Source organism: Sparus aurata, chromosome 18 (genome assembly GCF_900880675.1).
Source record: "Sparus aurata chromosome 18, fSpaAur1.1, whole genome shotgun sequence".
Taxonomy (NCBI): Eukaryota; Metazoa; Chordata; class Actinopteri; order Spariformes; family Sparidae; genus Sparus; species Sparus aurata.
This window is the reverse complement of record NC_044204.1, coordinates 21,079,172-21,102,078: the sequence shown is the minus strand read 5'-3', so window position 1 is coordinate 21,102,078 and position 22,907 is coordinate 21,079,172. Positions and strand designations below refer to the sequence as shown.

The following is a 22,907-nucleotide window of genomic DNA, read 5'->3' as shown; positions in this document are numbered from 1 at the left end:
AACCTCAATGGAAGTACTGCACTTACCCACAATGTTAATGTACTGTTACTTGACTTGAATATTTCTGTTTAATGATACTTTACACTTCAACTCTGTTACATTTCATGAAGTGAAATACTATATTAAGGCTATTTTATCCACAACATCTTTTTAACAAATGGGGTTATAACTTGTTTTTCCGATTACAACTTTACATAAAACAAGCAAAATAAGCTGAGTTAGATGACCAGATATCAGCCTCTTGTCTGCATGCTAAATATGGCTAACTTAGCTCAGTACAAAGATGGACGCCAGCGGTAAACAGCAAGCCTGGCTCTTTCCCGGTAACAAAATACGCCTACTGACACCTCCAAAGGTCACTAATTAACACCGTCAATCTCATTTATGAAGAGTTATGAGCTAGACTGGCAGAGACTTCAGGAAGTTACTGGTCCCGGCCAAGAAATAGTTCAGCATGACCAGTGGCGGACTCAGGATGTTTGAGAGGCAGGGGCGAACAAACAAAAACAGCACCAGCAGTATGAAAGTCGTTATACATTTATACCCTCGAGAGCACTTTAACATATTTTATCTACCATAGGGGATGGATCCAGGCTTGCTGTTTCCCATGCATCTCTCTGCAAGGCAGCAAATGAGTCGACGCTCTCCTGTGAAAGTTAAGCAGTTCCACCAAAAAGAAATTTCCCCTCTAATCTTCTCACATGGTTTCATTTAAATGAATATTTAAGTCACACAAAAGATTAAATTATCCAGCATTTCATAATTCAAGCAAATATTAGCGAACATCCCCCCCAAACACAATACAAATTTCAACAGGAGAACTGCTTTCTTTTTCTTGCCAGCCTTGTTAATCTTCTTACAACTCCCCTAGATTAATCTCATAACCCGCGACTCCAAGGTTGGGAACCACTGAACTCAACGGCAGAACTGGATATGTAGTAGTTTAAACAAGCTCCGTCTCCAGCAGCTACAGCAAGAGATTGTACTCACTGTATTGTGGCATCAGTATTGATGTTATGTGATGAAAATCTGTTTCACATGTGCTATTTTTCTGTGGAGCAGGTGCAGTGGCGGTTCTAGACCAGTTTTAATAGGGGGGCCAGGTTGGGGCAGGCTTTTTTGTTAGGGGGCACATACAACCCGGAAAAAAGGATAAATCCCTCATTCAGACAAAGCAGTGTTTACAATTTCAGCAATTTTGATTGGGTAGTAAACTGCTGAGACACTTTATTTCTTCCTTTCCCTTCAGAACAAAATCATTGCAAGAAATCTGTCATTGTATTATTAATGCAGACTCCCTCTCAGGGGGGCCACAGGGGGTTCCAGACTCAGAGTTACGGGGGCACTGGCCCCTGTTGGCCCCCCCTAGAACCGCCCCTGAGCAGGTGCTTTTAAAAAAAACAAAATCATGTTTCCACCGACTGTTGGAATGCAACTAATCATCATGAAAGAATATCATTTTCAACTGTATTACTTTATTTGACAGGGACAGTGACTAATAATAACATTTCTGAAATATATGCCAGAGTAAGCCTGAAAATTATGCTAGCTAGCTAAAGGCCTAATCAAGCCCCCAGGAAGACCACAAGGCTTTGAAGACAACTTTTGTTGTGGCCAAACAGTGTAATACATAGTCACGGGATGTACAGTAGCCCATTTACATTTAGATTTAGATTTAGGGCATTTAGCAGACGCTTTTGTTCAAAGCGACTTACAGTAATTCTTACATACATTCACACACTGATGGCGGTGGCTGCCATGCAAGGTACCGACCAACACATCAGGAGCAGTTTGGGGAAGCGAACTAGCAACCTTATGATAACAAGATGCTGGCTCTTCCCCTGAGCCACAGCCGCATAAAAACACTTTTTCCATAAACTTACATTGGAAAAAAGTGGCTGTAAAACCGCAGCCGCTTTTTACGCCCCGCAAAATTACTGTTGACTATCATACTTTTTCCGTTTGGTCCAGTAAAAGTTGGAAAAGTCTAGAAGCGGCACAAGTTAATTTTTTTTTTATCCCCATTCAAATTATCCAGAGGCCAAACCAGAAATTAGCTTGCTCTGTCGGTGGAGGTCTCTAGTGTGCGCCCTCTATGGGCCGCACAACACCATTTTGGCTTCATGCAACACTGAGCAGCTGTCATATGAAGGCCATGTTTCACCTTATGTGAACTAGCTTGACTACTAGTTTGACACACGTTAGCCTCTTTTAACAAAACTTGTTGACGAGAGTCTCATAATACCTGTTTGGATTCCTAGACATCTGATCTCAGGACCGCATCCAAAAAAGTACATTTGAAAGAAACGTCAGAAACACACTCTGCTGGTAAGTTTCTCTGGAAATTTCAAATGGGGCTCCGTCTTTGTCAACAAGAAGACAATCTGACTGAGCACGTGCAGAGTGTGCACCGTCCCGTGTCACCGCAGTACTTTAAGTACTGCTATACAGCGGACAATAGCCTCCCTCTACACTTTTTCAATTCAGTTGCTGTCAACATACAAGTAGCATGGGATGATACTGAAGTAAAGGGGAAATAATTCAACACTGCTAAATCTATATATAATCCCTCTTCTCTATGACACGCAGATAATCTCAATCATCCACATTCCCTGCTCTCGTCAGCCTCCTTGGCCCCACAACACCTCAAACCTCCTGGTAGTATTGTGACCCACAGCCCATTGGGACATGTAGGAACACATCATATGCATGAAAGCACAGGCAGTGCTGAACCCAATGCACAAATCCATTAGAAGTCTTGCTATTGGGGCAGCAGACCCACTGTGAGACCCCACCGCTGTAAAATGCAGTGATGTGCAAAAGCTGTAGAAATTCCTCTGTGCAGAGGGGAGTTACGTCTGGCTTCATCCAGCGGGCGATAAACCATTATGTCATGCCAGCGCTATATAATGCCTCATTCCTCATCCATTTTGTGGAACCACATTAGTAGCAGTGGGCTACTGTTGTGGAAATAATCTTTATCTCCCACAAATGAGAATTTGTTTCTTAGAGGCTTCTCCTACTCACCACTGAGGGGGAGGAAGGGGAAATAAAAAAAAGTAAAAACATGGCTCTTGTGGGAGTAGTCAAGTATCATGTCCTGAAACAAATTAAAGTCAATGCCTTGCTTCGTTTGTGCTCGATCCAGTCCGGGAAATAAATTCTGCAGAAGCTGCAAGGAGCACTACAGATCTCTGAGACATATTTACAGAAAAAGAAAAAAGGATACCTGCCACGTATCTGATATATGACGACAGATATGATATAACTTATGATAGTCAATTCTGATTTATCTCTACATGACAGCACATATGGATTTATGTGTCTCTTGGCTGAAACTTACTTGAGGCACAAAGTACAAGAAAAAAAAAAGGACTGAGCGAATGTTGCAGAGAAACCAGAGCGAGGACTGTAAACATCTCTCATAAAGAAGAAACAGAGCCGCATGCGTATCTGAAATTTGCAAAATAAAATCACGATTTATGATGGATATTATAACATGGATAGATCACGCTGTCCTTGAAACATACTGAGAGAAAAATGTCTCCACAAGCTACAGCCCTTCATATTAAATCACAGGCAGAATGACAGACAGTATGGTGGGAGGATGGACCAGTCATTTCAACTATCCATCCTGGACTGTCTGTCGTTTCTGTGATTTATTTGCTGAGCAACGTGAGTCATGCCACAATCTTTTCTATTTTTTTTTTTTTTTTACAAATGGCAGCTATTATTTTACAAAGACACGCCACATCTTAATCTGGCGTCACATGTTATCCAACACTTTAATGCTAAAACCATGTCTGGGTTCTACTGTGGATCAGATTTTAATTATTTTTTGTTTTTTGGAGTGGATGTTTTCAGCTGCATGAAAATGTACGGATTGACCTTTAAAGGAAAAGTCTGACATTTGCTTGGATAAGATCAAAACAATACGACATAAGCCGCTGAGCATAGCTTAAGTTAGCTCAAGGACTGGAAGCACTGGGAGACAGCTAGCTCGTTCCACTTAAGTCTCACTAATGAACACTGGACATAAAAAACAACAGTGTAATAATAATGTGATGGTTTTATGAGGGATTTGCAATATCTTTCTCTTGGTTTTACTGTCGGCTACCACAACTTGTCTTTTGTACTGATTAAATATATAAAATGTAATGAGCTCATTAGTGAGTGATCCTGTCTGGCTGTTTTCCCCCTCTGTCTCACAAGCCCCCAGGAAGTGTACAGGGCTTTAAAGTCAACTTGACATACTGGAACAAACCACATTTACAACGCACACGGCCCAAAAAGACTTTCCCTCACGAGGGCTGGATCCAAAAGTGTTGTTTTGTTTATCTCCGTAAGAGTTGGTTCAAGGGTCTTACAAGCTTTGTGATCAACCACTTGAGGTGGCAGATGATTTGAACAGCGGCATTGTTGTGACGTGAATGCAATAGAAGGACGAGATGGAATGCTACATGTTGTGGCTCAATGTTAATCAATAACGTCTTTAAGCTGCTGTAGAACAATGGGCAGATGTTTTTGAGCATCACAACCCCCCATGATGACTTGTTTCACAACCAGAATTTGATACAGTTGACCGAGTAATATTTGCAAAGTCTAGAAGAAAAACAGTTAAATAATTTTAATCCAATTCAAGTCAGTGGTAGGCAGAGCCAGAAGTAGCCCACACACAGTCATGTATGCTAAACTAAGATGTACTACACTCAGTTAATCATCTTGTGGCTGTAGCGTCATGATTCATGTACTGATATATGTGGTACTGACATAGGTGCAGATCCTGTGGGGTACGGGGGGGACATGTCCCCCCCAATTTCTGAAAAACATGAATTGTCCCCCCCAATAAAAATACCCTAAATTATTCAAAATTGAACAAATGTACTTTCAGACTTCACATTCTTCACATTTTAGATTCTCTTAGAACTGTGTTTTTTTTAGAACTGTTTACCAGCATAACTCGCATTGTAAAAACATAATCAGTTAGTTTACACAACTTGGTTAGGGTTTCATATTTTGATATTCATCCATATCAATTAATCATGCATAAAGTAGTCCCATACTCTGGGAGAAAAGGAAGATGGTGAGAAGTATTGGGCATCTGGGAGGGTTGGAGGAAGGCAACAGATAAGAACATGAGTAGACATTACATGCCCAAGACACTTAAAATTATGATTTACTAATATAACAGTTAAGTAAGCAGTGATACGCGCTGTTGGCTGTTTAGGACAAATAAACAAGAAAGGTAAGCACAATAAATGATTCTCTGTGCAGTACTTTTTGAATGATATGGCGAGCCTCTACAAAGTAGTGATTTATGGTGGCATGGTATGAGTTGCATACGGGCAAAAAAAAAAACCTTTCACTTTTGTGTTCCCCCTCAATCCTGACATCGGATCTGCACCGATGTTTCACCACAAAAGTGCAACTCAAGTCCCTTAAGCATTTGTACTATTCCTTTTTCACTCCGTCTGCTCAGCAGATAGCTGTGTACCAGCGGGAGGTAAACCTACATACGTTTACCTAGCTAGCTATTTCAATGTAGGGAGAAGGCAGAGAGGACAGCATTGACTCGGTGGAAATATCCCCATTATTTTTAAATTTTTGGGGCGAAAAAAAGGACACATGGTGAAATGCAAGATGTGCCTGGAGGATGAGTGCCTGTCAGAGAGCTCCATAAAAGCCCATGTTGTATCGTTTTCACTGGACCAGCCGTGCCTTATACTGTATGCCTCTGCCCAGTTTGCTGTCAGATTGTTACAAGAATAAAGAGCTGTACAGTTATATTGTGTCCGTGATTGCTATTATTAGGCCAAGGAGTTATCGATTGTGGGCTGTAAAGAAGGCTACAAAATGATGGTGGAGTCAATACATTCAAAGGTACATGTACAGTTGGCTGCACGCTAGGGCTGGGTATCGTTTGAAATTTTTCGATACCAGTACGAAAACCAGTACCCTTAAGACGATACGGATACCGATTGAGTACTTCATACGATACTGAGACAATCGAGATAGATGATTACTGTTAACCTAGTAACCAAAATATATTACCTGGAGTTATCGACGGTTGCTCTATGTCGTCCTGAGATGACAATGCTGGTGTTGAAGCCAGCTTCTTGCTAAACACCGTGCTGCTCTCCACTCTGAAGTTCTCCCTATGTATTATCAGATGTTTGATCATGTTGCTTGTGGTCCCAGATTTCCCAAAAATATGCTTGCCGCATTTTTTGCAGGCATTAATCCCTGGCCCCACGGGCTCATAGAAGAGCCATACTCTTGACCGTTAAGGTGGCATTTAAAATTTTTTTTTTGGAAAGCTGCTGTGCTGAGAGCTGGAAACCCCGCCGCAGCTTCACCCCACTTCACTCTCACCTGCTCTCACCTGCCAAACTGTTGTTGTCCGTGGACCAAACACACGGTGCATTGAATCGAAGAACGCTTGCGGTGATTGGCTGGGAGCAAAACCATACAAACAATCACTTTTTTTCTTTATCTGGGAACAAAAGAATCGATTGGAGGTATCGTTTGACAGGCACAGTTTCAATACTACTTGGTACTGGGTTGTTTCGGTCGTTACCTGAAAAGTATTGAGTACCGATACCCGGCCCTACTGCACGCCGCCTGGACAAGAGTTAGTAGTCTCACGCGTTACTTCTCCCAGTAGATAATGCAGAAATGTAATGAGTTACTTTGAAAAGCAACGTTACCCAACACTGTTCAGGGGAGAGCAGGATTAATCAATAAAGGTAAAAAGAGCAGGAGGAAGGGAAAATAAAGAGTGGAAGGCGAGGAAGAAGGAGCACGACCATTACTCTGTGACTCTTCGGTGTGGTAGAGTCGACACTGTCATCTTCCCTCGAGCCCCTTTAGCCACTCATCTGTAGCTGACCTTGCACTGGCATGTGGGCTGCTTCTTTCTTCCACATCAGAGACACTGCCTCGTACGATTGCAAGGAGAATTGAACAGTTTTTTGGGGGGGTTTTTGCTGTTTGCTGCTCTGCAACCTGATGGCACCTGGCTCTATGAAGCAGCTTGAGTTTCTGGTACTGATCCAAGATCCATGGTGGATTCAGATTTCTGTCCCAGCATCTTTTATCCTCCACTGAGGGTTTCATTTAGTCAGACATCTGCAGCCTTTTTTTCCAAGCTCAGCTGCAGCGAAGCACAACAGAATACAAAAAAAAATCTGAGAAATGGATTTGAAAGCAGAAACTTAAAATATTCTGATAATATGTATAAATGTTTTGAATCAGACACCAGGAATGTGCAATCTCTTTAATATACCAGTAACAGTGCATCGTATCAAGAATGTGTCACAGTGACACCTCGGAGCCTCCCTGTGAGGTGAACCGCTCACAGTTTGTTTGCCGGTTGAAAGTTATGCTGTGAGCCTGTCAGAGCTCATCTCGGCTAGGGTGACATGTGCTCAGGCACACTTGCACTATCACAAAATTACATCTCTGGCTCCTGATGCATATGTCCCTCAGGCATTTAATGAACAAGAACTTGCTTTGTTTGTCATCTGTTGTCCCCTCCTTTTCAGGATTTTTGCAATTTCAAAATCATCAAGATTTGAAAGGGCATTTGAACCTTTTAGTCTGACACAAACGATAGTTGACACACTTAAAAGACCGTTTTACAAACAAAACACTTTTTTTTTCCCATCGACACACATCAGTGTTCTTTCCTGGTATTTGTTGCTTCTATCTTGAATCTAAACCGGAGCGAAAGCCTCCCAAATCTCCCCAGTGTTTTTTATGAGGGCATCACTGCTCAGAAGACAAGCCGGAGGGTAAAACAGCATCATGGTGAATTAATACAGTTTACATTCCCAGTGAGGAGGAGGCCGACATATTCTTACATACTGAGGATGAAATATGGCATGCAAACGTCTGGGTAGCATCAACAGAAGCTGAAATGTGTCTCCAGATTGGCACCTACCCCAAATTAGATTAAATTTAGAAAACCCAAACAATACCGTTAAATCCTTAATAATTAAACCAAACATTCTAAAAAAGGTTCTGGATGATTGCATTGAAGGCAAAACAAACAAACGATGAGACTCATTGTTAAAGGGGGCTTATTATGCTTTTTCATTTTGTTCCTTTCCCTCAGTGTGATATATACAAGGTAGGTTTTATATGTATATGTATATATATATATATATATATATATATATATATATTCTTGTTGTCCTCTCTCCCACTGATCACACTGTTCAAAAGCACTTGAAATGCCTTGTCAGTAGCCCAGCCTTTAATTCTGTGACTTCCTGACAACACACTATGTCCCACATTTCCATATTCTTTGGTTATATTCACTGGAGACTGGATACTTGTGAGGGGGGTCTTAAAGTGACAGGAGCTAAAACAGAGCGATTCAGACAGAAGGGGAATACAGTCCTGCAACACTGTCTGGGAGAAAAATATGACTCTCCCAGGACATTCTGTCTTCATAAGATAGGATATCAATGTCATATGTACCCGGTTTAAATGTTAAGGTCTGGGTAAGGGCATGATGACGTCTGCTCTATGAGTTTATATCTCATGGTCTTTACAACTTTTCGTAGCTACCGTATATATGTCTACAGAACAGATGTCCGACAAACCAAGACAAACCAAAACAAACCAAAGCTGACTGTTTGTGTGAACTTGTAGGATGGCCATCAATCCATCTATGGTAGGAGACTTATTGTCTGCCACCCATTTTCTTTCTATTCATCATTTTGCCAGGGTCAGAAGCTCTGCGGAACTTCTCCCTTCCTTGTTGTTAAACAGATTACCATGTATGGGAGGGATGCTTTCTGAGTTGTAGGTACAACCTGAAACTAGAGAAGGTTCGGGGAGGAATGACTTGGCATTACACTATGCACACAGAAGTGTCGTTAGGTTGTTCTTCCTTGTCCTCCTAGTCATCGGTGTCTCTGAGTCTTCTTCATCTCTCTTGAATGGTCAAGTGAGCCGAAATTTCACAACACACTGGACAGTAGGAGACAACTGATGTGTTTTTTTGAGCATTAAATCATGTAGACTATTCTTGTAGTAACCCATAATAAAATTATGAACCTGAAAATGAGCATAATATGTCTTCTTATGCTGCATTTAAGAGCCAAGAGACACAGCAGGAGTAGAAAATACATTTATTTAGCTTTCACTATGTTGCTGACATACTCCTAATGGATCTGTGCCAATAGGCAGTGAGTCATTCTCGTGCACACGAATACATGCTGGGATGTGGCTTGAAAAATAATGAAGTCTCCCATCCAGACAATAGTCTAAACGGTATGTTCTGACTCACTGTATTAAAGAATTTAGGAAGGTAATTCTCAATGCCGTCTACGATTCGTGGTCAGAGTGCTTTTTGGTGAATACTGACAAGTTGTCTGGGCGTTTTTTCCAACCTACCTTGTGAACGTGTCATAAATAGAGTGTTCCTCAAGGTCGACACGAAACGAACGCAATGTATCTGCGATACAATTGATCATTTTCAGTGTCTGATATGGCTGAAAGGACTGTGACAGCGACATAGTCCTTTCCAAACGTGACTACACCTTGATGCTACACGTCTTGTGAAAAGGCACAGGGTAAATTAAGTCACACACCCACAATGAGCCTCCAGAGAAACATCATCTTAAGTTTCCCCGGAGAAAACATTGGTTCATACATGAATCTCTGCTACATTGTTGTTCGTCACAGCCGGTGATGGCTTACTCTTCAGCCCCTCGGTGGCGCACCTGGACGTCTCCATGAGGAGCAAACGCGGGATGCAAAGAGCAAGTAGGATCGTCTTGTATTCTTTGCGGAAGTTTTGGTTTAGTAGTCCGTATATGATGGCGTTGAGACAGCTGTTGAAGTACGCCATGAAGTAGCTTGTGACAAACAGCCACTCAGGTATGTTGGGCGCAACTTTCACAGGATTTATAGCTACAGCCAGGCCTATGAGGTTCAGTGGAGCCCAGCATACTGCAAACAACACAAACACCATGAACATAGTCAGGAAGTTCCTCACGTCACTAGGCTTCAGCTTGGTCCCTTGCTCTGGTTTAACCCGATGTTTCACTTGAATCACCAGCACCCATATCCTCATGTAGCAGTAGGACACCACCAGCAGCGGGATCAGAAAGTGAATAACCACCACTGAGATGGTGTAGTAAGAGCTGACCGTCTGGGCGAAGGTGCACGAGTAGATGCGGGGATCGTACTGCAGCGAGCCCACAAAGAAGTTGGGCACTGTGGCGATGGCGGTGAGCAGCCAGGTGAGGCCCAGGTAGCAGCAGGTGTTCCTCAGGCTGTACAGGCGGTCGTAGTGGAGGCTGTGGCAGATGTAGCAGTAGCGGTTGATGGCGATGGCCGTGATGTTGAAGATGGAGCCGATGACGCTGAGGCCCATAATGAAGCCGCTGGCCTGGCAGTGCAGGTCCCCCATAGTCCAATCATTGTGGAAGATGGCCGTCAAGACCAGCGGGTACGGGTACAGTGCCACCACCAGATCTGCCACAGATAAGCTCACCACGAAGATGTTCCCTAGGGACACATGGGAGGTTTAGATGACAGACAAAACATGACCCAAACTGGTGTATAATTAAAGAATACAGCACTCCTTCTTCACTCACTCCTCCGGGTTAAATTCCTTAAAATAAACTGGGTCACTGGAGGTACGACTGCATAAAAGAGAAGCTTCTTTGTGCCCTCTGTGGGTCTATTTGATGAGGCTTTTTTTCCATGTAGCCTACTCTCCACTGCACTATGGTTCCAGGCACATGCTTTTTGATACAGCCCTCCCTGTTGGAAATACTTTTTTACATTTTAGCCATGCTTGTGGTGTAGGTCTGTGACACATGGTCTGCCAGATCACAACTGGGTTCTCAAGGAAATATCTCAACGACTGGATAGATAAAGATGGTACCCAGATGATTAATTCTAATAATTTATTTTCCTTTGACATTGAATTTCATCACCATTACCAGCTCAAAAATATCATTTAACCTATAATGACAGCAGTGTCAACGTCATCATCACTGTCAAAAGGGCAACCACAGAGCTCCTTCTTCAACCTGCGGAAGAGCTGACTGCCAAACTAGGTGAATGGGGCAGGTGTTGGACAAGTTCAAATATGCTGGAAGATGGAAGCCATCGCAACTGTGGACAGAAAAATAACTCCCTTCAAACGTTCTGCATAATCACTCAAAGAACTTAACTCGTCATCTTAGAGCTTATCAGTCACTGCTCATTTGTGGTAACACAGCAAAACTATACTGATCTTCCCATCAGCCTCTGCTATAGAATGTGTTAAGTGCTAATGAGCAAAAGTTAGCATGCTCACATGATATATACTAATATAATGAGTATGGTAAGTATCAGACCTCGACATGTAACATTTTAGTAATGTCATTGCGAGCATGTTAGCATACTGACGTTAGCATTTGGTGAAAAGTTCCATCGCCCTAAAACCCAGAAATGGGTTAGCATTTTTGACTTCTTTTTGTTGAGGGATCCAGGGTGATGCTAACTTCTGGGTTAGCCTACAAAAAAACATGAACCCTGCAGCACTCTTTGCTGCAATCCATTGTACTTTGAACAGAAAAACTACATCCGACACAGAGGACTGCAATGAAACAGTCATTCAAGTTGGAATTTCAAGTTGAGGTCTTGGACAAGATCCAGCCTGAGTTTACCGACATAAACGCACCTGACGTCTCAGCAGTATGGAGTTGCACACAGTGATAACCTTTTCATCCCTTCAATTTTTAGTTTCCGTGTTCATTTATTTAATTTTCATTTCATGTTGTCTTGAGCCGACAACCTCAAGAGCACTCCCAACTCCCAACTTGCAATGAATCACAGCATGGCTGTTGCCTCGCAGAAACTCTTTGTTTATTGCATTGTTTTATTTGGCAGGTACAACCCACAAAAGGCTCAAATCAGTCTGTCTGTTTTTGTTTTAAAGCTTCTTTGCCTCCAGGAACAGACAGTCAAACACTTAGTTTAAGTGCATAAAAACCAGGATATGGGTGATTTTAACGTCAGATTACACTCAAACAAGTTCCTGTCCTCCTGAGGTCTGAGCTGATGGTGGTGTGACACTGGATCTCCTCAGAAGACATGAATCATAGAAGATGACGTCTGATATTGTTACAGTGCAGCTGTTCTGGGTGGGGGAGAATAAGGCAATAAATCAAATTGTAATGTTTTGTTAGATAACAAGAGCGATAACAAGAACATTAGAGTGGAGTCACCATGCAAGTGAGGCAGTGTTTCGCAAAAGAAGCATTTGCTTCCCATAAGTTTTCAGTAGATGTTGTGCAATGAAGGGTCTATTGTGTGTGTGAGCTACACATTGTAGAAGACAAGTGAGGTTTTGCCCATATAAAACCCAGTGTTTGCTGCCATTAAAGACCGTTTTGCCATCTTTTCGAGGAAAAGAGGAAAACTCATTATCATAAAATTAGTAGCCAGTGAACTACGGCGAAGAAAAAAAAAAAAAACGACACAGCAAAACCGAACCAGTCCGAAAGAGTTACCACACACTGCTTGTCATGACCAATATTTAGCCAGACATTACATCACTGGTTTGAATATAATCACTTATGTTTTCTGTAAATAATCTGTTAAGGATTATATATGATGTGCTTCATTTTCACAACCCTTTGTGTCAGACGTTGGGGTGATTCCAGGGTTGATATAACATAAACCACCTTCTGAAGTTCTCACTCCCTCAGTCAACAGCTGAAACAACAGCGCTGATTGGCAGATGTTATGGGAGTGGATTCAAAACACATGTTGGCCATCAATCCTCCGCGTTCAAAGCTCGTTATAATCCCTGCACCTCGGGGATAACGCAGTTGCACCGTGTTGTTTAGCAACTGGTCTAATTTTAATGTATTCCTCTGAACTTGAATCACTGGCTGTGGTAATAAAAAGATAAAAAAAACGAGAACATGCAATGCTATAAAACGTTGCAAAACTATGTAAATTTGTTCCCAACTTGGGGACTTTTTCTGATAGTTCTCTGATGTTGGTTCCACATTTTTCCACAGGTATTCAGAGACAGTTGATATCCAAGTTACTCATACGGCACGGGCGCTCTCTCAAGCCCGCTGAGATAAAAATAAAAGCATTTGTTCCTCATCCCAGAGTCAGCTCAGTGGGCAAATCTGTCAGATTGTATTTGTGACGCTCACAGTCCTCGCTGTACGCATTTGTCATTGTGCAGAGTTTTGATTCCTCGCTGACATCATGCGACTCAGTGTTATCATGTGCACCGGCTGGACGGGGCATGCTGCAGCCTCACAGCTCTCTCTGGCTGAACCCTCTTTCCCCCTTTAATTGTCAAGAGGATGAGGTAAGTGCTAAAACGCAGCTGAGAGGATTGCTGTGAAGCGGCCAGATGATTGTATTTTGTTTTGTTGGCATCCACTGTTAAAACACTGGATGAGCCATTATCTCTCGCTGTTTAATTAACCGACTTGGCCGGGCCCGATGCTCATCACACCCAAAAGCAAGGCACTCGATGTGAAATGTTGTTTTTAGCGTACAACAAAGACATTCTCACTCCAGGATAACATAATAGTCGTGCCCGCTGACATCTTTGGGAGCTATTATTAACAACGAGTGTGAGTTGGATAGAGCTTAACCTGAATGCTGATTGGTTGCAGGCCCATCTGGGACCGCTGACTTGGGGCCTTTGAGTTCCCTGACACCACTGGCTCCGTAATTATACGATCGTACCGAACGCTCTCACAGAACTGTCAACTGTCAAGTCAAACGTTGCTTCAGATTAACTCGTTCTTGCTTTAAAGTGACTTTTGAGAGCTCGGCGACCACCCCGCGAGCTCCCCTCTCTCTCTTTGTCTGTCACACACAGCTGTTTTTTGGCGGATGGATCATAAATCAAAACAATACAGCAGAGATGTCTTCGGCCATGCATGAGTAAAACAAGATATTTGTCATCAGAATCACCCAGCACACACCAGGCTGCAGCATATCAAAAATATATTGGACAGAATCTGCCTCACGCCCGCCCCTCCCGGGATATAAACCCACATATGTATTAAAATAGGCTCTGTGTACAAGGTGGGCATATCTATGGCGGCTTGCTTCATTCCAGCTGAACAGTTGTGAATGTCGGAAATAAAAAAAAGGAGTTACGCTGCAGCAAAAATGGGCACATAATAAAGATGGAAGTACAGGAGATGAACAAACTAAAAGACAAAACAAAAAGGCTGCCGGCTGATTTTCAATCTGGCGAACTTGCATGGCTGTGTACAAGTGTGACCCTCGAGGGCTCATGTTCTTCTGTCAAAGCCCACCGTCTGTATCGCATCACTCACACCACTCACACAGGAAACGTGATCCACTACGCTTTGATTCACCCGGCTATATTTATACACCTTTGAAGGAAAGAGACGAATTCATAAAAAAAAAAAAAAAGGATGTGTAGGAGGGCTGGCTGCGCTTGAATCCGGCTCAATGTCATTGGGGCTTAATGCTACAAGTGCATACCCAAAATGAGATTACTTGTGATTTACTCAGCAAGTTATCATAAATAAGCAAGAATAACCTCTCGGCAAGGACATTAAAGCGCTGATAAATTAGTGGTGACTACCCAACGAACAAGGGGCCAGAGAATTTTTACCAAGAAGTTCAACATTAAGCTGACACAAGCTGCCTTTCGGTGATGCAGCCCCTCCACGAGCCCCCACCCCCACCCCCCCTCCCGCCAAAAACATCATCGTCATCAAAGGCCATCCACCAATCAGACCGCCTATGTCTGAGGAAATAAGACTCACAGGCCCTGAGAGAAATCAGACGGCCGGGACACAAGCAGTGGCTGGTGTCTCACTCATTAGAGCGCAATCCTGGAAAAACATCAAATATGCACAATCTGAGCCGCTACAGTCGAAGGAGCGCTCGTGTGTAAAGTAAACAATTGCCTTATCTAGGTGTGATTTGGTCTGATAATCCCGGTCTGATAAAACCTCTGCGCCAGTTAGAAAATAAGCAAAAGTCATCTACAAAGTTGTTGTCGGGAAAAGAAAGATATGTTTAATGTAGTGTGCTAAGTGATATTCCCCATGGATCTGCGCTGTCAATTTAAATCGGCTTCTGCTTATACTCACTCAGTCCTCTGACTCAATTAACCGCCCCTCTGGACACTACGGTTTTTAGGTTTTATTCATGACTGTGCAGTGACTGAGGGGATGCTGTGCATGATTTAGCAAGAGTCCATTCTCAGACCTGAGAGGTGCAAGCTGTGAACACACACACACGCACACACACACACACACACACACACACACACACACACACATATCCAGAATCAAGCTCATCCTTTCGTTATTTCCCCCATCTGCTCCCCTTCATCGTTTCCGGGTCTCTCTCTCTATCACGGGTGCTTTTTTTTTTTGTTCAGTTTATTTTTAGTATGGTTAACCCCAGTGGGAAACTCTAGAGTTAACACCCCATTGGCAGTCCTATAGTGCCATGCTTCAGCTCCAGCCCTCTGAGGGAGTCACTTGGATAGATCCTTAATTCATCTGCACACTTGAGAGAACCTGCGAAAATGGAACGCACGCCACCTATTCCCCTTCAAAATACCTGAAGACATGCATCATTCAGAGGGTGTACCAGCGTCTACCAAACGTGTGCACGTACATGTGTCGTTAGCGGAGGGGTATACGGAGGCAGTACATGAGTCGAGTGTGTCGGTGTGAAGCAGAGCGGAAAGTCCTGCTGGCTGCTGTGTGTGAGGAGGCAAACCAGCAGTCTAAATAGTGTGTAACAGGGAGAGGAGATGCAAGGCCACGGAAATATATGCCTGAGTGCAGTCTTTGCCCGCTGTGAATCATAAATCCTACCTCAGTATATCACTCACAAGTCCGTTTTGGAAGCCAGAGGATGTTATTGTATTATACCGCACCTATCAGCCTGTCACAAAGCAGCCATCGATCAGATTTTTACGGCATACAGATCATCTACAGCTGTTTGCCCTTCTTCAGCTGCATCCGTGCTTCCCTTACCCGAAAAACTCTGTCCAATTAAACATTCATACAAAGTGAGCGAAACTATAAATATCTTGTTAGGAGCAGAGAGGGGATTGATGATAGACTAACAGCAGTAACAATTCCAGTCAGTTAAGGACACACTTGCCCCCCCCCAAGAAAAACAACCAAACAAAAAAAGACAGCCAAGATGGACGCTCAAGGCTTCAAGTGGAGTTTTTTCAGGTTCCTGCTCTAACATGCAGACGAGCGCTACAGTGATCTGACTATTACTCAGTCCAGTCGCCAGAATAAATATTGTTTTTTTTCTATTTCTGTCTTGCCACGACACTGTGCTAATGCTATGATTAAGTTAAGGCACAGATTCCACTTGGTTATGTGTAGGAAGACATCATGGTTTTGCATAAAATTACTGTTTTGTTGCCATAAACATGGAGCTGGAGATGGGCACAAAAACAGCTGAAAGTTCGCCGGGGTCTCATTAAAAACATACAGTCGCGTCACCTTTACAAATTCTGAAATGTCGTCTCAAACTGCGGTCCCCAACTTGGCGGCCAACGAAGAAAATGAAATTCCAACTATTTTGATAGTTAATTGTTCGCTTGAGTCGTTCTTCAAACATAAAACGGAAACATTTGACTGAAATATGATGTATATGAGCTGAAACATGATAAATAAGATACACACATTTAAAACTGTGTTATCAAATATGACTTTTGGATTTAGCAGTAGCTGTTTGACATCACGTGCTTTCAGAGTATTGAAAATTGTTGGCCTACTTTCTCAAATGTAATGCTTTCCTCTACTAAAAGACATACAGTCAGAACAACAGACTGGGCTGCGATTACTATATAGCCGATGGAAATAAAAATTACTTACCAGCTTTGCATGGTTGATTAACTGTTGAAGTAATTTTTTTAGGCAAAACTGTCAAACGTTTGCTTGTTCCAGCTTCTTAAATGGGAGGATTGGCTGCTTTTTTTTATTACATCTGTGACAATAAATAAAAAAGCCTTTTGGTTTTGGATTGTTGGCCGGACAAAAGAAGCAACTTCAAGGCATCACTTTGGGTTCTGAGAAATTGCAACAAACAGTTTTTCACACATTTCTTTTGACAATTTAAGCCTAAATGATTCATTAATAATAACGGACTGGCACATCTGATGGGAGTGGATTAAAAGCAGCACATGTTGGCCATCAATCCTTCGTGTTCAAAGCTCGTTACATAATCCCTACACCCCCGGTGATACATGTTGTTTCAGAACTAGTGTAATTTTGATTCTATTCCTCTGAACTTCATTCGTTGAATGTGGTCGTAAATAACACAATGAAGAACACACAACATTACAAAATACTACAAAAACATTGTAAATGTGTTTCTAATGTGGGGGCTTCTCTGACATTATTTTAATCTTTAATCAGGCCTTGCACAGATATTCAGAGACAGTTGATTTAACCAATGAACTAACCAATTAATCGGTGATGAGGGTAATCATTAGTTGCAGCCCTAATGCAGACCTACCACTGGTGAGGCCTCTCGTGTGACTGGACCAGTCAGTCAGTCCAATTAGGTTTGTATTCAGTGCAGTGTCCGTGGTCGACCAGCATGGTGAGGACTTTTGAACAGGTCATTTTTTCCCGCACTCTTGTTTGAGACCAGTCGACTGTGGTATTTTTGCAAACTGGATAATCAAATTATTCTTCGGGCTCCTAAACTTCTTGCCAAACTGCATTTGGCTGTTCCACACGGGAACATGTTGGAAGTGTTATGTAATGTATTATAAATTGTAATTAAAAGCTCATTATTCCGACCGCTGACCTAATCCCGCTGCCCTATTTGAATGTTCTCATTAGCATCATGTTGTGATCGCTGAGTTTAGTCTTTTGCCTCGTCAGAAGGCTTTCGTGACTTAACTTTTACGCATGGCCCTGCTGGGTGTAATGACGCTTGATCTTCATGACTTTTAAGTTCAAAGTAGTTCAACATCACAAATTGTTTTTTGTTCTGTTTTTAGCCTCTGGATAGATTTCTGATAACATATCTCACTGTTCAGATATGTTTCCGAAAGACCGAATCACGAGTCTGATCCTACAATTCAAACAATATACGATTTATCATTAGCGCAACTGGAGATAAAATTTCACGAGCCTGCATCTTAAGCGGTGCACCCTGTAGGGCGTGGTTACATGTCTGTCACTGAGCCTGTCCTGTGACTGGTCCCTTGATTTATTTTAATATTTTTTTGTCACTTCTATAGTTTTCCATTGCCAGACAACAAGCAGGCTCTTAGTATCAAGATCTTATCAGGTTTTTTATTGAAGGAAATGGAAACCAACATGCGCAATTTTCAACCAAAGATAAGACTGATAATTGCATTTCTTCAGGGAATGTAAGAAAGATGACTGGGATGGGAGGTGAAACTTAGGTCTTACTATTTAAAAGAGAAAGACCCTCCCTGGAGTTATCGATCATTTCGATCATCAGTGCAACGCCCCCCTCCCCCCAGCTAATATCTCAGAAATAATATAACAGTGTTAGATTAGTACAAGAGGCATTTATGATTTTTTAAAGTAGCACTATGTAGTTTTGGAAAAGAAATTCGGAAAGATGATATTTATAATATTAATGAGGTAATAATACAAACTCAGCAATATTTATTTGTATCAGAATATAACAAGCTCAGAGGAAATTAAGGTTTGAAGCTAGAAAGGTGGCAGGGTCCGCCACATATAAGAAAAGTAAAACAGTATGAAACTGTCCTTTAAGGTCAGTTTGCTTATTCAGTCATGAAAACAAAGAGAGTTTGTTTATTTAGTAAGTTCAGGCATAAAAAAAATCAATCACTTAACAATTGTTAACAAACAAACCTTTTAATGCACCTTTAAGGCTTGTGTAAATGTTGGTAAAACTGCTGAAAGGTTTATCTGTCACAAGGCAAGGAGAGTGATAAATGTACTGAACTGGCTCAGCACTCGCTGACCCGCCCCGTCCGCCTCCCATTTGGGCTTCCGGTTGCGATGCTGGGGGTTGAATGCTCACCTGTCTTCACAGCTCACTGCTTTATCAATGTGTACAAATGATGAAAATGGCTAATGTTATATTCTGCTGCGTAAGTTGATTATCACACCGTTATTGTATTATCTCCATATTACTTTACTATGTTAGTATTATAATGATATTGTTGTTACATCATGTAATTATGATCACCAACACGATGTCTTCCTCTCTCTGACTCCACACACCAGCATGTCCAGGATCACTGAACACAGACACATATCACTGCCTCTCTAACACACACACACACACACACACACTGCTTGGCCTGGCCTAATCTCTACGTCCGGACTCTAATCGTATCATCACATGTATGGTTGCAGCTGCTTTATGTTGCTGTCTGTACATTATGTCTGTCTTATTTGTCTTCTGTGTCACTCCGGCTCTGTCAGCCTCTTTCACCAATCACAAAAACATTTTCTGACAATAGCCAGCAAAGAGCTTCTGATCACCAACTACATTATAAACTGAATAAAAGCGGACTCAAGAGGAAATAATTGGTATTTTGTCCATTTTAATACATCAGTAGAGTCATTTTCACATTAATGTGGACATTATAAGTTTAAAACGACACGTTACTGGGAAGAATATTTTCAATCAATCAGAACTAAAGTGTATTCTGTGCAGGGAGTTTGCTGCTTACATAGGTGCCATTTACACCACGGACACTTTTTGAAATGACCAGTTCTTTTCCACATGACTTTTTGAACGCATAATTGGATACAATTTCGTTCCCGCCATAATTATCTGGGGTGTAACGATACATGGAATTAAGGATTATTGGTTCAATATCATGGATGAAAAGTGAAAACCTTTCAAAAATCCATTTCATAATCTTTAGTTTTTATTGAGCCATACACACGTTTTTATGCGGGTTAGTGGAGTCTGCATTTAACAGTTACAATTATTCACATGTATTTATGTGCTGCTTTTTTCTTTTGTCGCCAAAAGCACGAAAGAAAGGTGCAGCTGCTTCTTCTGTAACGTATTGTGTTAAATGGGCTGATAATATCAGTTTTTGGGATGAAACCAGCTGTAATTAATGGCAGAAAAAATATGTGTGTATCACAGATCTTACCAGCAGCAGCAACAGAAGCAAGTACAATAAGAGGGCTTATAAAGGAACCCGTCCCACCACCACCGCCTTTGCTGGGTAGTTAACTATTCTGAGGAATATTTACATGATGGAAACAAATCACATATACGCTCAGAGCGCAGGGGGAACTTTTCATAAACAGATGGACAACACACATGGAGGTGACGGTAGAGCTTTTGGACTGAATATGTCGACGTCAGCTAAACCTACGTACAACCCATGTTTAGTTTTACTTTGATATGTCTGTTCTGTTTATGTTGGTTATTTTCAATGTTGTTGTTATTATTTGAATTTGAATTTTTTTTTCATGCATATCTGTTTGGATTCACAAGACCTTATAAATACTGTAATGGACGATTCGGAGATAATCGTGATGAGATAAATGTGGATTTGTAGAATGATAGTATAATAATAATAATAATAATAATAATAATAATAATAATAATTTGTTATCAGAACATATTGTTCTGTTGTTCAAAAAAACGATGTAGTAATGCATTGTGTTTAAACTAGTGGTTTACACTCCTCGTAATTACACTGACCTGGTACTGTCGACTGAAACTGCATATATTGAAGATTGTTTTCTTATCCAAGCTCTTTTCAAGCTCCACCACTTTTCATTGGAAAGTGACGCCCTCGGCCACTAAACAGTAGCTAATAGTTAATTATGTGGGGGAAACTAAAACCCTGCCGAGGGCAAAGTCACGAGGAGGCAGAGAGAGAGAGAGAAGAAAAGAACTGCTTACTTTACATAATGTTTAACATACATTTCAAAATACTTCTTAATAATAAAAATCTAAAAGAAACTCTGGTCTAAAACTTTATTTCAATGTCTATATGATAATTTATTCATTTTTAAGCACACACATTTGCTATACTTTTCTTTAAAGAGCCCATATCGTATGAATACCAAAATATAAACAGCTAAACTAAAGTATACATTTTACTAAATTAATGAGTTTAAAAGTTAAATGTATAGAGGTATTTCAGTGATTTTGTTCATTAAATAAATATTAAATTGTGCGTTTATTGGGGCCCAAAAAGTACAGTCTGCCCGGAGAAGTCTGTCCGTTTAATCCGGCCCTGCTGATGACCGCAAGACCGTTGTCCTCTCTGCACATGAAAGATGTCTTTTTGTTGTAATTAAATTATCAGGGGAATATAAAATATAAATCCAGGGTGAGACTTAATAGATCAGACTTCCTTTATCCAAAAGAAAAAAACAGCCACACAGTCACACCTTCCTGTCCCTGTAATAATAATTCTCCTACAGTGCCTCAGTTCACAAAAATAATTAAGCGAACGATTTACAGACTCATTTTATTTTGCAGCGTGCTGAACGGTGTCATGAACGGCCTCAGTGGCCATCTGAGACGACTCCGGGCTACAGAGAGCGAAGAGGACGGCTGAATGATGATGGCATATTTGCCAAGAATGAAACCTGGCATCAGAGTGACCATTATAAATATCATCTTCACCTTCACACTGCCCGGCCAGGACACTTGAAACGTATGACAACAAAATATGGGGCTGTGTTCAACGTAAAAACCTGACCAAAAGGACACAGGAGCTATACAATAGCGTCTCTCACCTTGGCTGCTGGTGGGACACTAGAGGGGTCCTGCTATAAGGAGGGATGTGATTTATCTGGGCTGGAGGATCAAGGATAAAGCCAGATGGGGGGGGGGGGGGGGGGGGGGGGGGGGGGGAGGGAGAAGAGAATGTTATTATTTATGAAGAGATATGAAGGCAGACAGGCAAGGCTGTGGTAGCTCCATCACCACACTGTGGCTGGAGGCTCACATGAGATAGCAGGCTGATTGTCAAGCACAGAGGTCACACGCTGCATGTTATATTACATAATTTTAGTTATGAATGAAGAGAGTAGGGCGATGTTTCCTTTTGGCTTCGGCCTTCTGTGAATACTCAAAGAATCTGAAATCACCAAATGATTTTTCATGAATTTTGACGGAATTGAAAAATAAAAACTTTCCCCTTGCTTTTATTTGAGTGAATGTTTGTGCCTAATCCGGCCAAAATTCACACACGTTTCTATCATCTGTTGACATCCACCCACACTTTCTCGTCTGTTTGTCTCTCACCTGGATTCCTCAGCTTTTTGTTCCTGTACACGGACAGGATGACGAGGACGTTGCCCAGGATGTCTACCACGATGGTGAAGATCAGCACGCTGGCCAGCGCAGTGGACACTCCAGAGGAAGAAGAAAAAGAAGAAGAAGAAGAAGAAGAAGAGGAAGAGGAAGAAGAAGAAGAAGAGGCGCTCAGTCCTCCGTCGCTCTCATTCCGGGACAAACAGTTCGACCCGTTCACATCCCTCACCTCTAAATCCATCTCCCCTCAGGGCGCAGTGGCCATGGTGCCACTACTCCGGTGTTCAGACAGGAAAAAAAAAAATCGACGATCACAGACCGGATTCAAAATTCAAAATGCACCGACTGGAGGGAGAGCTGAACTTTTTGATTGTCCCTCTCCTCCTCCGCCTGTGGAGCAGCAGGAGCGTGGCGCGAACCGCAACATGACCGCCGGAGCGGTAATAGATGTTTGGCGCGCAGGGAAACCCAATAAGTTAATTTTTAAGGTGATGAAGATGCCGGCTGCTCCTGTTTCAGCGCCCCCCTCATGAGTCACCGCGGCTCTCCGTGCGCGCTGCTCCATTCTGCTAAGAGGGCTCGCTCAGGGAAGGCATGTGAGCGCTCTCCTGTGCGTAATGGAAATGCGAGGATGCGAAGCTCAC

At 42.0% G+C, this 22,907-nt stretch overlaps 1 protein-coding gene across 1 annotated transcript; it reads right to left on the bottom strand.

The window, feature by feature from the left end:
* Window positions 1-9,125: 9,125 nt before the first annotated feature.
* mtnr1c (melatonin receptor 1C) lies at window positions 9,126-22,907 on the bottom strand. Its single transcript, XM_030395618.1, has 2 exons — window positions 22,255-22,907; window positions 9,126-10,524 (listed from the first exon to the last, which is right to left on the bottom strand). The coding sequence occupies exons 1-2, from the start codon at window positions 22,502-22,504 to the stop codon at window positions 9,659-9,661; spliced, it is 1,116 nt and encodes a 371-aa protein (XP_030251478.1). The 5' UTR covers window positions 22,505-22,907; the 3' UTR covers window positions 9,126-9,658.

What these genes read in the sequence shown, in the direction of transcription:
- mtnr1c (XM_030395618.1), bottom strand. Translation starts at nt 22,504, where the DNA reads ATGGATTTAGAGGTGAGGGATGTGAACGGGTCGAACTGTTTGTCCCGG. An exon ending in CAAAAAGCTGAGGAATCCAG is followed by an intron (nt 10,525 to 22,254) that starts GTGAGAGACAAA and finishes ATGTGTCCCTAG; the next exon opens with GGAACATCTTCGTGGTGAGC.